Source organism: Buteo buteo, chromosome Z, assembly GCF_964188355.1.
Source record: "Buteo buteo chromosome Z, bButBut1.hap1.1, whole genome shotgun sequence".
Classification (NCBI taxonomy): Eukaryota; Metazoa; Chordata; class Aves; order Accipitriformes; family Accipitridae; genus Buteo; species Buteo buteo.
In genome coordinates, this window is record NC_134204.1 from 55,932,946 (window position 1) to 55,947,250 (window position 14,305).

Genomic DNA, 14,305 nt, shown 5'->3' on the forward strand with positions numbered 1-14,305 from the left:
CATGATTTGCATGATTTTGCAAATGCAGCTGCACCACTTAGTCGATGATGTTAAAAGTTCAAAACATTTGCTTCTTAAGAAATGCTTCTTCTACAGTTGCTAACATTGTACGAGCTCATTTAAGTGTCCGTGAAACAATGTCAAAATCCAACTTCTGTATTCAGAAGGTTGTTTTTCTTTTTTAAAGCATCTTTTTGTTTGTTTGCTTTTTAAGAGTCAAGGCTATGTATGACACAGTATGTATCCTTTAATGCAGCTGGACTTTCTTCCTCCTCCAATACTACTGACAGACCCAACGAAATATTTTTCTATCATTTCGTAGCTATTCAAAAACCACTTTTACTTCAGACAAGATGAACCTTCAAACAGTCAGGACAAAACACAGGGGGAAAAAAACCCACAAACCCAAACAATTTCTACTTTGTGGAAGTAACACAGATGATACTAATCCAGACAGGAAGTACCTTTTGCTATGCACCCCGACAAGCTTTGACACTAGCTCTAGTACTTTGCTGTTAAGAGCCTATTCTGACTCTCAACTTGACCTGCACAGACACCTGCTAAGTGATCAAGTTTACATATGTTCTAAACAGCAAAGGCAAACAATTTCACCAGCTACCACTTTCATCAATAATGAACTTGGCTGCTCAAAGAAAAGACTTAGGAAAATGACAGCAGAATTTCTAAAGGATGTCAAGGAAAGGAGAGGAAATGAAAGAGAAATACATAATGGCCAAAATAATTTCTGTAAGGAAAGATTTTTGGCCTTTAAAAAAACCCTGCAAATTATGAAATTAAAAATGTTACATTATACATAGTAATATATTAATTGCAAGTAATAATAGATTATAATAATAAAAACAGAATATAGGAGTATACATTACAGAATATACAATACATAATTTATATTTTTTGTAATATTTTTGATAGCTGTATTGTCTTTCTCTTCCTCCATCTTGTGCACAGCTTGCATTTAGAAATGCACACCTGCAGATTAGAATCTAAGAATCTAAGTGGTGGCAGCACAACAGATCAATTTGACTGCACTGAAAAAATAACAGAAAAGCATTGTTCAATTTATAAAAACCTTTATGGAGCATAAGGCATATTTTATTATTAATATTTTACTTTAAACATTTAAATAAGTGAAGAAAGGAAATGCTGAAGAGTCACAAGTTATTAAAAAGATCAAAATAATCAAATAAAATTTAAAACATAAAATGCTGCTTCCTCCATTTAAAAATCAGCTTCTTCATGCAAAAAAAACAGAAAGAACAGGTCAGAAGCTTGTTCTACTGTGCTTCATGAAATATTTTCATGAGTAAGTTGATTTATGAAAAGCAAAGAGTATCAAAACACATTGATATGTGTTTTGCTGAAACAGAAAAACAAATTACATAATACATCAGTAAAGCTTAGAGGTCTTTTAACATACCTAATTTTGGAAAAAAAGAGTACCTGCATGTCAAACACTTTGAAATGTTTAATTAGGCAACATACCAACTTCTCAAATATGCATATATAGCTACTTTCCTAGGCACTTTACTATGTTGTCTCCTACACATTGCTTAGTCCAAGTCACTTGAGTCCAACAAACAGAAAAACCTCCTTAAATCCAGTGAAGTTTCACTCCTCCAAAGACACAGACTGCAGATGCAGCTCTGAAAAGACTCTCTGGATCTAAACTCTTGTTAGAATCACAGAATATCTCGAATTAGAAGAGACCCATAAGGATCATTGAGTCCAACACTACCTAAAACTGAACCATATGACTAAGAGCATCATCCAGATACTCCTTGAACACTGACAGGCTTGGTGCTGTGACCACTTCCCTGGGGAGCCTGTTCCAGTGACTGACCACCCTCTCAGTGAAGGACCTTTTCCTAGTGTCCAATCTGAACTTCCCCTGATGCAGCTTCATTCCATTTCCTCATGTTCTACCACTGGTCACCAAAGAGAGGAGATCAGCACCTCTCCCTCCACTGCCCCTCTTGAGGAAGTTGTAGACTGCAATGAGGGCACCCCTCAACTTTCTCTTCTCTGAGCTGAACAAACCAAGTGACCTCAGCTGCTTCTCATAAATCTTGCCCTCAAAACTTTCCACCATCTTGGTCACTCTCCTCTGGACATACTTTAATAACTTGATGTCCTTCTTATATTGAGGCGCCCAAAACTGCACACAGTACTCTAGGCGAGGCTGCACCAGGGTGGCACAGAGTGGGACAATCACCTCCCTCGACTGGCTAGCTATGCTGTGCTTGATGCACTCTAGGACACAGTTGGCCCTTGGTGCTGCCAGGGCACACTGTTGACCGATATTCAACTTACCGTCAACGCAAACCCCCAGATCTCTTTCCATGGGGCTGGTCTCCAGCCTCTCATCCCCCAATTTGTGCATGTAAGCAGGATTACCCTGTCCCAGGTAGAGAATCCAGTACTTGCTCTTGTTAAATTTCATACAGTTGGTGACTGCCCAGGTCTTTAGTCTATCCATATCTCCCTTTAAGGCCACTCCACCCTCAAGGGAGTCCACAGCTTCTCCTAGTTAAGTATCATCAGCAAAACCCTTAATGTACATTTGATTCCTGCATCCAGATAATTTATAAAACCATTAAAGAGCACTGGCCCTAAAATTGACCCCTGGGGAACCCCACTGGTGACTGGCTGCCAGCCTGATGTAACCCCATTTACTATAATTCTTTGAGCCCAACCCATCAGTAAGTTGCTCACCCAACATATTACAGACTTATCTAAATGTATGCCTGACGTTTTGTCTGGAAGGATACTGTGAGAGACAGCATCAAAAGCTTGCTAAAATCCAAAAACTCCATATCTACTGGCTTCCCTTGGTCAACTAGATGGGCAACCTTGTCATAAAAGGAAATTAAGTTAGTTAAGCAGGACTTTCCCCTCATGAACCTCTGCTGGCCATGACCAATGACTGCATTGCCTCTCAAGTGTCTTTCAGTAACCCCCATCTTCTCCATAATTCTGCCAGGCACTGAAGCAAGACAGAACTCTAATCACCAGGGTCTTCCTTCTTTCCCCTCTTGAAAATTGGGACAACTTTTGCCAGCTTCCAGTCAACTGGGACCTCTCCATACTCCGAAGAATGTTGAAAAATAATGGAGGGAGGTCCCGCTCTCGAAGTGTCTCAAAGTTTTTGAGACACTTTCTGACCTCTTCAGTAAGCACCTAAGATCCTCCTCATTTGGTTCTGAATGCCTTGGATTTCTATGCAGCTTGGAAGATAGCATTAAAATCACTCAGAACTGCACCAGTACCTGAATTTTGATTTTTGATTCACTGAGTTCCAAAAATCTGTTCCAGAAGAACAGACCCTCATCCTGTGATTTCTCCTCCACATCTCTGAGAAAGGGCACAAACGCTAAATGATTTCAACGTCTACTCATCAAATGCCAAAAAATGTGAGCTGCTTCATATCTGACTATTTTTTCAAATGAAGGAGATTTTTACAAAAATCAAAAAGAAGATTTTCAACAGAAGGAGGGAGGGTAGAAGGTTTTCTATTCTAAGACAGTGCAGAATAAAATGATGCTGAAATTTGGGGTTAAAAAGAGGACACTAGAAAAATCCACCAAAACATTGTATTATAGTTAAAAAGAATGCAAAAGTAAAATATCCCAAAACTCAGGCAAACTGATGCTTGGCAGCACTGCCTGGAAGATGATTTAGCATAAGGATTCTTTCAATGCTGATTTGAAAAGTCCTCTCTGCAACATTATAGATAGCAGTCACACACAGACAACAGGATGTATGACTGCATGGATACAGCATTGGTCAAAGTGGTAATAGGGGAAGGGGTTCCTGTAGGCTCACCGACATCTCTTTCTCTATTCAGACATTACAGAAAAGTGAAATTGCTCTAGAAATCAATATGGAATTTGGTTTCTCTTGTTCAGGTTCAGAAGAAACAGGATTACCAGCAATTTCCTGCTTTCCTTAGTGGCCTGCCCTGCAGTAAACCTCCATCTATGAAGACTAATAGGTGCTTCACTTACATGCACTTTGGGCTCCTAAGAAGTCACATGGGGGTTTCATTGCTATAGTGGTCACTAACACTGTGGTTTAATTTTCACTGTGGTTTTAATTTACTACTGAACAGCACTTTCACAAAATACACTGCAGAATACTTAGTAACTAATAAAAACATATTAGCACAAATAGCTTCATTAGCTTATTCATAATACTACGGCTGACAAAAGAATACTCTGCTATTCATTTCTCTGTCTTTTCAATTATCCAGTAAAACAAAACAAAACAATTCATGGAGTCTTGCAATTCCAACATACAAATTTTGAAGAAATTTTACAGTATTTGGTTATTCACATAAAAGCAGTCTAGTGCACTTCAGGAGCCACAGGGTAGGGAAGGTAAAGGAAAGGGAACCCAGTATCAAAATTATCTAGAAGTTTCAATCTTCTAGATTTAAAGAAAAGTGGGACATTCAACCAGAGTTCCTTGACATAAAGAATCTTCACTGATTTGTTTCTCTAAGGAAAAATAAATATTTTTCACTGTACAACAGCAAAATCTATGCCCCTTTACTTCCAGCTAAGTTTTTCCAAGGTGGGAAAAAGCATACTTTTCTAAAATACTGAAAGGCTGAACTTTTACACACTGTGGACAACCCAGCATACCTCCTGAATGGCTGTCATGACAACATGTTGAACCGATTCTTCCATCATCATTATGGTCTGGATGTACTCTGAAAATAAGAGCATTCTGAAATGTTACTGTTGAAACTGAAGTCACACAGAACATGAGGTCAGAAGCTGCATCCTTCCTACAAAATGAGTAGGTGCCACAGATGACACTGAAATGTATAATTACCAGTCAAGTCCCACCCCAACAAACTCAACAAGACTTTATCAGAAGTTCATTCAGACATAAATTCAGGCTCATTGGAACTCTGCAACAATGAAAAATGTACACGATTGTCATCCTTTTTTTTTTTCCTTCTGGCACCTCGCACTTCTGAAATAATTACTTATGCTCCTTTTCTCACTTTGTATAGCCTGAATGGTTTGGGAACAAGTACATGATCCATGCATAGGTTGCCCTTTTCCATAAGTTTAACAATAAGGTCCTGCCTTCCTAAGCATCGTCATTTCAAGGCATTTTCATATCCATTCTTGGTTTCTGTTCTTATTTCTGTGGTATATCACAAATATGTCCCCTTAATTTTTTCATTCCTCACCTACCCGTAGATGTGAGCTACACAGCAGGTACCTTGTAAGATGATACAGTGCTTTGAAAGACAAATTCCGACATTTAGATCAAGTTAAGGAGTTTATGACTTGCTCAGTATCATATGGTTTCCAGTCAGATATGATCACCTTTACATGCGACCTGTATTCTTTTAATGATTTGCCCAAAAGGAAAATTGCTGGGAATCAGTCACCTCAAAGTGATTAATTGCCAAGCCTCTCTCAAAGTACATAAAACTAGACTGTTCCAGTATTTCAAACATAACATTTTTAATATCCAGACTGAAAGAGTATGAGAAACATGGAAATAAGATGTACTTCCCACTGGAGGATGCCAAATAGTCACCAAAAGTAAGGAAGTTAATTTTACATAAAACAGAGAGGACAGGAGGCCTAATAAAACAGAGTTATTTATGTACTCATGGAATAAAATTACCTCTATTTTAATTAATAGGATAGCCAGACTGTCTCCTGATTAAGGGAAGAATAAAAGTAATTTCAGAAAAAGAAATTAAAGTGATTTAGACACCTGAGAAAACTGGAAAGGGGAAAATAGCTATAAAAGCTAAGACGCACCATACAAGAGGAAGACAAAAGGTCTGAAACCCTGGCTGCCATTTTGTCAGAGAACAAACCAAAATGAGCTAAATCAGGAAGGGACAGATATCTGATGCGACTTTAATGTAAATACAGTAAACAGATTTATTTACCCACATGTGTATTTAATAATATGTTCCTACACTTCCTGTTTTAAGTGTTAAGAATAAATGTTTGTAGTGGCTTTGTTACCTTAACCTAGCTTGAATTAAGTGTAATTTAAGGTGATTGGGTAATAATAAGACACCCTGCACCCAAGGCAAGTTTAGAATATGAGATTTGGGACACTTCAACAAGTGTCTCCGTTGTTCATCTCATCCTCTGTGGCATGTGCAGGAGAAATGAATGGCTCCCTATTTTACCTGCGCAGGACAGACAGACAGTTTGTGCCATGGGAATCAAGAGAGGCAGAATTCTCTTTCAGTGGCTGCTTAAGTGGGATTCAATCGCCTAACAGATGCCTCAAGTGACATTTTGGATGCCTTTAAGGTTTCAAATGCTCAGTCTTCAGCTGCTGTCCAGAAGGGCATTATTGCCAACAGTACTTTTTCCTATTTGCCAACCCCACGCAAAAGTCTCAGAAACTACAGTATCCCAAATCACACCAGACATATCTTCAGACCAACCCCCAGTCACACTGATGGCTCTAGGCCATGTAGTAAGATGCTGACAGGAACACATTCCTAAAACCAAGAGTCATACAGGATAGTGCAACAATCACATTTTTTGGTTCTTAACTATCCCAATCTACCTCATAAATGGTTAAAGGGTGGGCCCAAGAATTTTCTTTTGTAGAGTGCCTTTTCAACTCAGCAAACAAAAATTGAAAATATGTATGCTGGAAGCAAAACCAGTCCCACAGTTTGAGACTCCAAAACCAGTGAAGCTTATAACAAAACAACAGTTTCTATCTGTAGGACAAAATAATGTAATCACTGAAAAAAATACATTTGTCTCTGACAGCAACCTGAGAGGTATAATTTTTCTCTTAAGTAGCTACACAACAAGCTGTATTTTCATTCACTGCCTGGGAGAAACATGCTTTCAAAATTTAATACCTTGCTTCTGTTCACAATTCACAGCGCATCCCAAAATAAGCTGAAGCATTCTCCCAAGCTCTGCAGCATCAGCGTGCTCTCCGATCAGGTTAACATCAGGAAGCGTGAAGTCATCAATCTGCTGCCCTAGAATCTGCATAAAGACCCAGTACATACATGTCAGTATCACTACACAAATACATACACACACATTTCAAAATACAAATATGATTCAGAATGAACAAGAGCAATTCACTCATACTTTAACATAGTTTTCAATCCACCTTTGCAACAAACTAAATTGCCTAACACCTAACATCCAAATATTAAACCATACTGCTTGACACAACTGATATTTGGGAGAAGACAAACCTGACAGTCTCAATGTGGCAGGTTGACCCTGGCTGAACGCCAGGTGCCCACCAAAGCCATTCTATCACTCCCCCATCCTCAGCTGGACAGGGGAGAAGAAAATATAACAAAGGGCTCGTGGGCTGAGATAAGGACAGGAGAGATCACTCATCAACTACCATCACAGGCAAAACAGACTCAACTTGGGAAAAATTAACTCAACTTATTACCAGAGTAGGGTAATGAGAAATAAAACCAAATCTCAGAACACCTTCCCTCCACCCCTCCCTTCTTCCCGGGCACAACTTCACTCCTGGATTCTCTATCTAATCCCCACAGTGGCACAGGGGGATGGAGAATGGGGTTTATGGCCAGTTCATCACACGTTATTTCTGCCGCTTCATCCTCCTCAGGAGCAGGACTCATCACACTCTTCCCTGCTCCAGCACGGGCTCCCTCCCACAGGAGACAGTCCTTCACAAACTTCTCCAACGTGGGTCCTTCCCACGGGCTGCAGTTCTTCACAAACTGCTCCAGCGTGGGTCCCTTCTACGGTGTGCAGTCCTTCAGGAGCACACCGCTCCAGTGTGGGTCACCCATGGGGTCACAAGTCCTGCCAGAAAACCTGCTCCAGCCTGGGATCCTCTCGGGAGCCTGCTCCAGCGTGGGCTTCCCACGGGGTCACAGCCTATTTCAGGCATCCACCTGCTCCAGCGTGGGGTCCTTCATGGGCTGCAGGTGGAGATCTGCTCCACCGTGGACCTCCCTGGACTGCAGGGGGACAGCCTGCCTCACCATGGTCTTCACCATGGGCTGCAGGGGAATCTCTGCTCCGGTGCCTGAAGCATCTCCTCCCCCTCCTTCTTCACTGACCTTGCTGTCTGCAGAGTTGTTTCTCTTACATGTTCTCACTCCTCTCTCTGGTTGCCATTTCTGTCTGTCCCAGCAACTTTTTTCCCTTCTTAAATATGTTATCACAGAGGTGCTACCACTATTGCTGATTGGCTTGGCCTTGGCCGGCGGCGAGTCTGTCTTAGGGCTGGTTGGTATTGGCTCTGTCGGACACAGGGGAAGCTTCCAGCAGCTTCTCACAGAAGCCACTCCTGTAACACCACCACTCCCCCAAAACCTTGCCACACAAAGCCAATACATTCAACTAATAAGAAACTATTAGTTTCAAACTTAGCAAGATTTTTGTCTTGAGATAAGAAAGGTAGCAAAGGCAGTCTTCCATAGTAATCAACAGTACATGGATAACTAATTTTTTTTTTAAAGCATTCAATTTAAAAAAATAACCCTGCATGCCTAAAAACACCTTACGTAGCATAAAATATTATACACAAATCTCACTTTTCTTACCACTAGGAAGCCAGAAATTGAAATATTTCACTTATACAATATGTGTGTCTAGCACTGATGGATGACAAATGTAAGACAGTAAAAAACTCGATCACTCAGCCTCACACTTTCAGAAAACTGAAGGATATTTAGCAAATCTCAGAGCTAAAAAAGCTAGTTCTATCGAAGAGAATTTGAGGTAGTAGTACAATACATAATTAAACAGCCCACATGCAGAAAGAGGAAAAAAACCCAAAACAATAGAACCCATGTGACTTACAATTAATGTAATCTGATTTATAATTAAGTAGGATTTATATTAATGATTGTCAGTAGAAGGAATTAAACAATTCTGCTAAACTGTTCATAAAGATCTTTCAGGGGGGCTGAAAACATGAATATGAAATATGGAATTAAACAGATCTGACACATTAATTGCAGATAAAAAGAAACTGTCACTTCTTAAGCAGGGTGCAATAAAGAAACAATGACTATGGAGGGAATCAGTCATTTGTTTGCTGGATGCCCTTTTTCGTGTTAATACTCAAGAAAAACAGAAAATCAGGTAAAGGTATTTATAAAAAACACTTAAGAGAAGTATATGAAGAATACACGGAAATCAAGCCATTCAAAAGTTTGCCAGGGTTGGGCTTTGTGGAATTGTTGTGGTTGAGTTTGTTCTTTTTTTGTATGGTGGTTTTTGTATTGTTTTTTTAAACAGCTTTCTCAAAAGAATGAGCACCAACACTACTAAAAAATCTCTGTATACTTTAAAGGACCCAGATTCATTCTTGTTGGAAAAGACTTCCTTTAGGTCATTCTAGTGAGAAAACAAGAATTCTGTGAATGCATCAAGCACAATGGAAAATATTAGCTTTGTACATAGACTGCAATAATACAGTAAAGCACAATATTCTTTGAATTATACAAATCTGATATGTGTTTATATATTGATCTGTAGTTCCTGAATTTCTTTCAAATGCAATGCCGGATTTAAGTTAATAGTACTACAACGGCTTCATAGTTACTGATAATGTAATTGCTGTTGAAAGCTGAAGGGAAGATGCATATCAGCAGGCACTATGAAGAAACCAAGGATGTGAAGTTGTAAACAGAGGATTTTGAAATAAACATGAGATACAATTTAGTTCAAAAAAAAAATCTGAAAGAAACATGAAAAAGGATAGACTCTGCAATAAGTATCTTGAGATGAAGAGCAGCATTTTTCCCCATTTAAACAAAAGAAAAAAAAGAAAGAAAAAAAAAGATCTTTACAAAAGAACGCAAGTTTCAATTCCAGAGCAGCAGAGTTCTGCAGCAAGATTACTGGGGGAATAACAAAGCATGTAAGCTACAACTAGGTAACTTTGGCTTCTTGTTCTGCCATATTGACAAAGAGAGCAATGTAGAATAGCTATTGAAAGACTGTCCTCCTGAATGTAATACAAATTTTTAAATTTTTGAAGATGAAGAAAATTAGCACATACACTTTTCAAAGGCGTTTAGCTACATCAGGTAAAATCTGTATACATTCAACATCTGTATTTTTGTAGAAGGTGACTGCTAGGACAGGAAATCAGGTTGAGGAAAACAACCAGGATTCATAGTAGAATCCAGATCATCTCCCTTATCAGCATGAGCATTGCCTTAGCAGAAAAAAAAAAACGGAAACCAACCCAAAATCCAGTCAAACTTATAAATGTGCATTACCTTTGCAGAACTTAACCAGCTTGAAACACCTAAAATCTTGCGTAGTAGTAAAGTTTTCACACCAGAAACTTAATCAACATATATGCCAACTAGCCAAAAAGAAGCTGGCATCACTTTGTCATAGTAATATTAAGTGTTTATAACAAAACCCTCTTTGTTTGTTTCTACAATTGTAAGTTATGACCAGTTTGTTTAAACATCAACTTTCAAACTTTATTTCAACATGGATACCTGACCATTTATTGAATATGAGCTTATAAGTCTAATTTTTTCTTTCTGAAAATCTGTTTGTTTTTAAAGACTTAAGTTTATTAACAAATATCTTCCTCTCCGAAGCATTTATGACAAGCTGATATTTTGAGACAAGCAAAGTCCAGAACATACATATTATGGATTTTGTGCTGCAGCCTGTACAGATCAATTTGCCTCAAAAACATCACTGAAACTAAAAGCATATTTCAGTTGAAGATCCACCACAGAAAAAAATACTGTATTGTATCTGCTCTGAAGCGGTTCATTTCTGAGTTTGCTCAATAGTCTGAGAGAATGCCAAAGGCAGACTCCAATATCCCAGGATTTAAAATTTTCAATAAAATGTTTTATGTGGGGAGAGTCTAAAAATGCTCTTTACTCTCTCTCCTCAAGAGAAAAAAAAGGAAAGAGGCAGTCGTCAGCTGGAGCAGAGGGGGGGGGGGGGGGGGGGGAATTTTTAAAAAAAAAAAAAATCAAGCACAGGTCCTGTTAAATTTCATCATCAGAACATAGCCAGCAAAGACATCTACTGTTTGTATGACAGAATTTGCACACCATACTCCTCTGGAAGGTCTGAGTATTCAATAAAGCATGTGAGAAGTTTTAGAGAAGGCTAACACCTGGGAAAAGGTCATGAAACACTCTGTATGCCAAATACTTTGCAAGAAAAAGTCAGAACTTAATCAGTAGAACATAATTTACATTCAACAGGTTTACTGAAATATGCAACAAAAAGGAATGTAGATAACTTAAAACGGTTCCTACCTCATGGTTGTAATCCAATATTCCTTTTAAAATTTTCTTCAGGTTGCTTACCTATTTAACAATAAGAAGAAGGAAATACAATAAATACAGTGAATAAATTACAGAAGTGATCATAAAGTAGGCAATCACAGAAGAATCACACAAAAGAATCACAAAATTATATCTATTTGCACAATGAGACTTTCTGTTTGAGCAGTTTAATTTAGAATCATGAAAGTTATGCAATAGTCCCTTATGATCAGACTTCCAGACACCTGATCACAAATCCTTACTAACTGACAGAACCCATTTAAATTTATGAAAAAGATCACATTGTCTTGGATAGGCTTTAGATCAGACTCTGTAGCATGAATCTTTTTTGGAGTATTTGTTTATCTTAGCATTATTGTTGTATACAGAAGTTGAAACATTCTTTTCCTCCTGCCTTCTCTTAAAGTATCTTAGTGATCTACTTTCTGCAGAGATAAACCTCTTCTTGCAAAACAAAACCAGCTACTGCTCAATATCCTCCTTTATTTCCAACCTATGGAAGCTTAATCTATTAACTTTCTCATGAATTATTCCTCTTAATTCTTTCATTTTTGCTCACACACCCCCTCCCCCAGTTCTTTACAATTGAATGTCTGTCTTACAGTATCAAGCCAAATTTCACATTTCTCAGCAATGCCTTCACTGCCATACAAAGATAGCTTCTGTTCACTTGCATAACCAATGGCATCAGTTAAGTGTCTCCTGCTGTACAGAATCTATGCCACAATTCTCCAGCACTGAGTACTGCTCCCTTTCTGGCAAAAATCCATTTACATCAAGTCTCTAAGATAAAAAGTGCATTTAAAAATTATAAAAACGCCCACTGGATCTCATACGTGATATTTAGAAAAAATCTTTGCTGAAAGTAATTGCTACAGATTCCCACTAATTAATGTCCAAGTATTTAAGCAAGGAATTTAGGTAATAGTAGCAGCACACTGTCTCCTGCGAGAGAGGAGCAGCTGAGGCAACTGGGGTTGTTTAGCCTGGAGAAAAGGAGGTTCAGGGGAGACCTTATCACTTTCTACAACTGCCTGAAAGGAGGTTGTAGCGAGGTGGGTGTCAGTCTCTTTTCCCAAGTAACAAGCGATAGGACAAGAGGAAACATCCTCACGTTGTGCCAGGGAAGGTTTAGATTGGATATTAGGAAAAATTTCTTCACCAAAAGGGTTGTCAAGCACTAGAACAGACTGCCCAGGCAAGCGGTTGAGTCACCATCCCTGGAGGTATTTAAAAGGTGTGTAGATGTGGCACTTAGGAACATGGTTTAGTGGTGGACTTGGCAGTGTTAGGTTTACAGCTGGACTTGATGATCTGAAGTGTCTTTTCCAATCTAAATGATTCTACGAAGTCTATAAACGGGTTCTGCAAGGACTGAACCTGACTAAATCAGGATTCACAAAGTACTGCTGCTGACAACAGTAGCCACAGAGGCAAACTGTGGAACTATAATGAAAGGAGAGTGAAAACTCTCAAATCCCAACTGTCTTTAAAGCCCACAGAAACTTCTATTCATTACATTCCAAAAATACCCAGCTAGGAGATTCTGTCCACTGACAGAAGTCATCTATCTTCCAAAAGATCTGAGGAAACACTAGAGAAAACAGTTAAGAAACATGATCCACCAGGGACAAACTCAACACTTCGACACAGTCAACAGACAAAATGAGGTGATGAAAGCAAAGTCCAGTCTCTTTTCTAAGACAATCTCAAGAAAGGAACAAGCTACAGACACACTAAAAGACTTAGCCATGAAATCCAAAGTGATAATGATCTGATTATTTTATTCCAATTAATCCACTCTCTTTTGGAAAGAAGTGGCAATAGCTGACCACTTATTACGATATAAGAACATCCTGATTGTCCTCATAATCACTGAATTTTAAGTCATACAAGAAACAAAAATTAACTTGGATTTGAAAAATGACACATCAAATATTCTGACAGCCTAGAATGAGAACTGGAGATGCTACATGATCGCAAGTATATAACAACACTTACTGTCCCTCCCATAACAGCATAATACTTGGTTTCCTCTCAGGTTTACACCTTCTACTCCCAAACGCTTACTATTCCTTAATATTACACGTAACATATCATGTTTCTGTAAGAACTACAACTATCTGCTAGCTGTCTGCCCAAAAGCAATCACCACCACTTCTCAAATGGTATGCACAATCATAACCAAAGTCTCAACAGATTTAAGAATGTAAAGAAATGTAAATAATTTTATTTTCATGTCAAATCACCAAAAAGAATACTGCACTGATTGGAATATAATTGTCAAACTTGATTCATTAAAAACTTCCTGTTTATAATTTACCTGAGTCTGCTGCAGAAAGCACCATAGAAAGGCAAAGGTCATGTTGCAGAATTTAACTCCAGTTTACCAATGAGAACATTGTGAGGAACCTTGAACTTGAACATAATTCCAAAAAATGAGAAACAACATGGAAAGTACCCACATGCAAAATACTTCTTTTCCCCTTCCTTTGCAAATATTGTTTGAATTAAAATTCCTTAAACAGAAAGGGCCATATTCCTCCACATAACTTCCACAGAGCTTAGAGTTGAGATGCTTGAACAAAATCTATATTGATCAAAATCTGTCATCAAAACTGACATACAGGCCAGCATCCTATGAAAAAGAAAACAGCAAACAAACTGAAAAAAAAAAATCTTATCTTTGAGGTCCTATTTTATTTCACTGTTAATCAGCATTACTAGGATAAATTGCTTTCAAGAGTTAACTGTACCATAAGGCTAAAGCAGCTTCTTTATAGACTGGCTTAAACTTAACAATGATCTTCAGTATTACTCAGAGGGCTCTCTTTTTTAATTTTTTTTTTTAAACTTGTCTGCAGTGAATACACTTAGATGGTTCTACTGCCACTAGCGGAGAATTATCATGCTGGGGGAAACCACCACAAATGTTTTCTATTTTGAGATGCAACTCAGTAGCTCCAGTAACATTTGTCAGGTCATAGCATAAGT

At 38.4% G+C, this 14,305-nt stretch overlaps 1 protein-coding gene across 3 annotated transcripts in view; it reads right to left on the reverse strand.

Annotated features, from left to right (window-relative positions):
- HOOK3 (hook microtubule tethering protein 3) overlaps positions 1 to 14,305 on the reverse strand; it is a 104,683-nt gene that overhangs the window by 56,390 nt on the left and 33,988 nt on the right. For all 3 annotated transcript variants that reach the window (XM_075020731.1, XM_075020730.1, XM_075020729.1), the window contains exons 4-6: positions 11,282 to 11,332; positions 6,887 to 7,019; positions 4,662 to 4,729 (exon numbers count right to left, since the gene is read on the reverse strand). In XM_075020731.1, the coding sequence (XP_074876832.1) occupies positions 4,662 to 4,729; positions 6,887 to 7,019; positions 11,282 to 11,332 (252 nt within the window). The remainder of the gene's footprint in view (positions 1 to 4,661; positions 4,730 to 6,886; positions 7,020 to 11,281; positions 11,333 to 14,305) is intronic.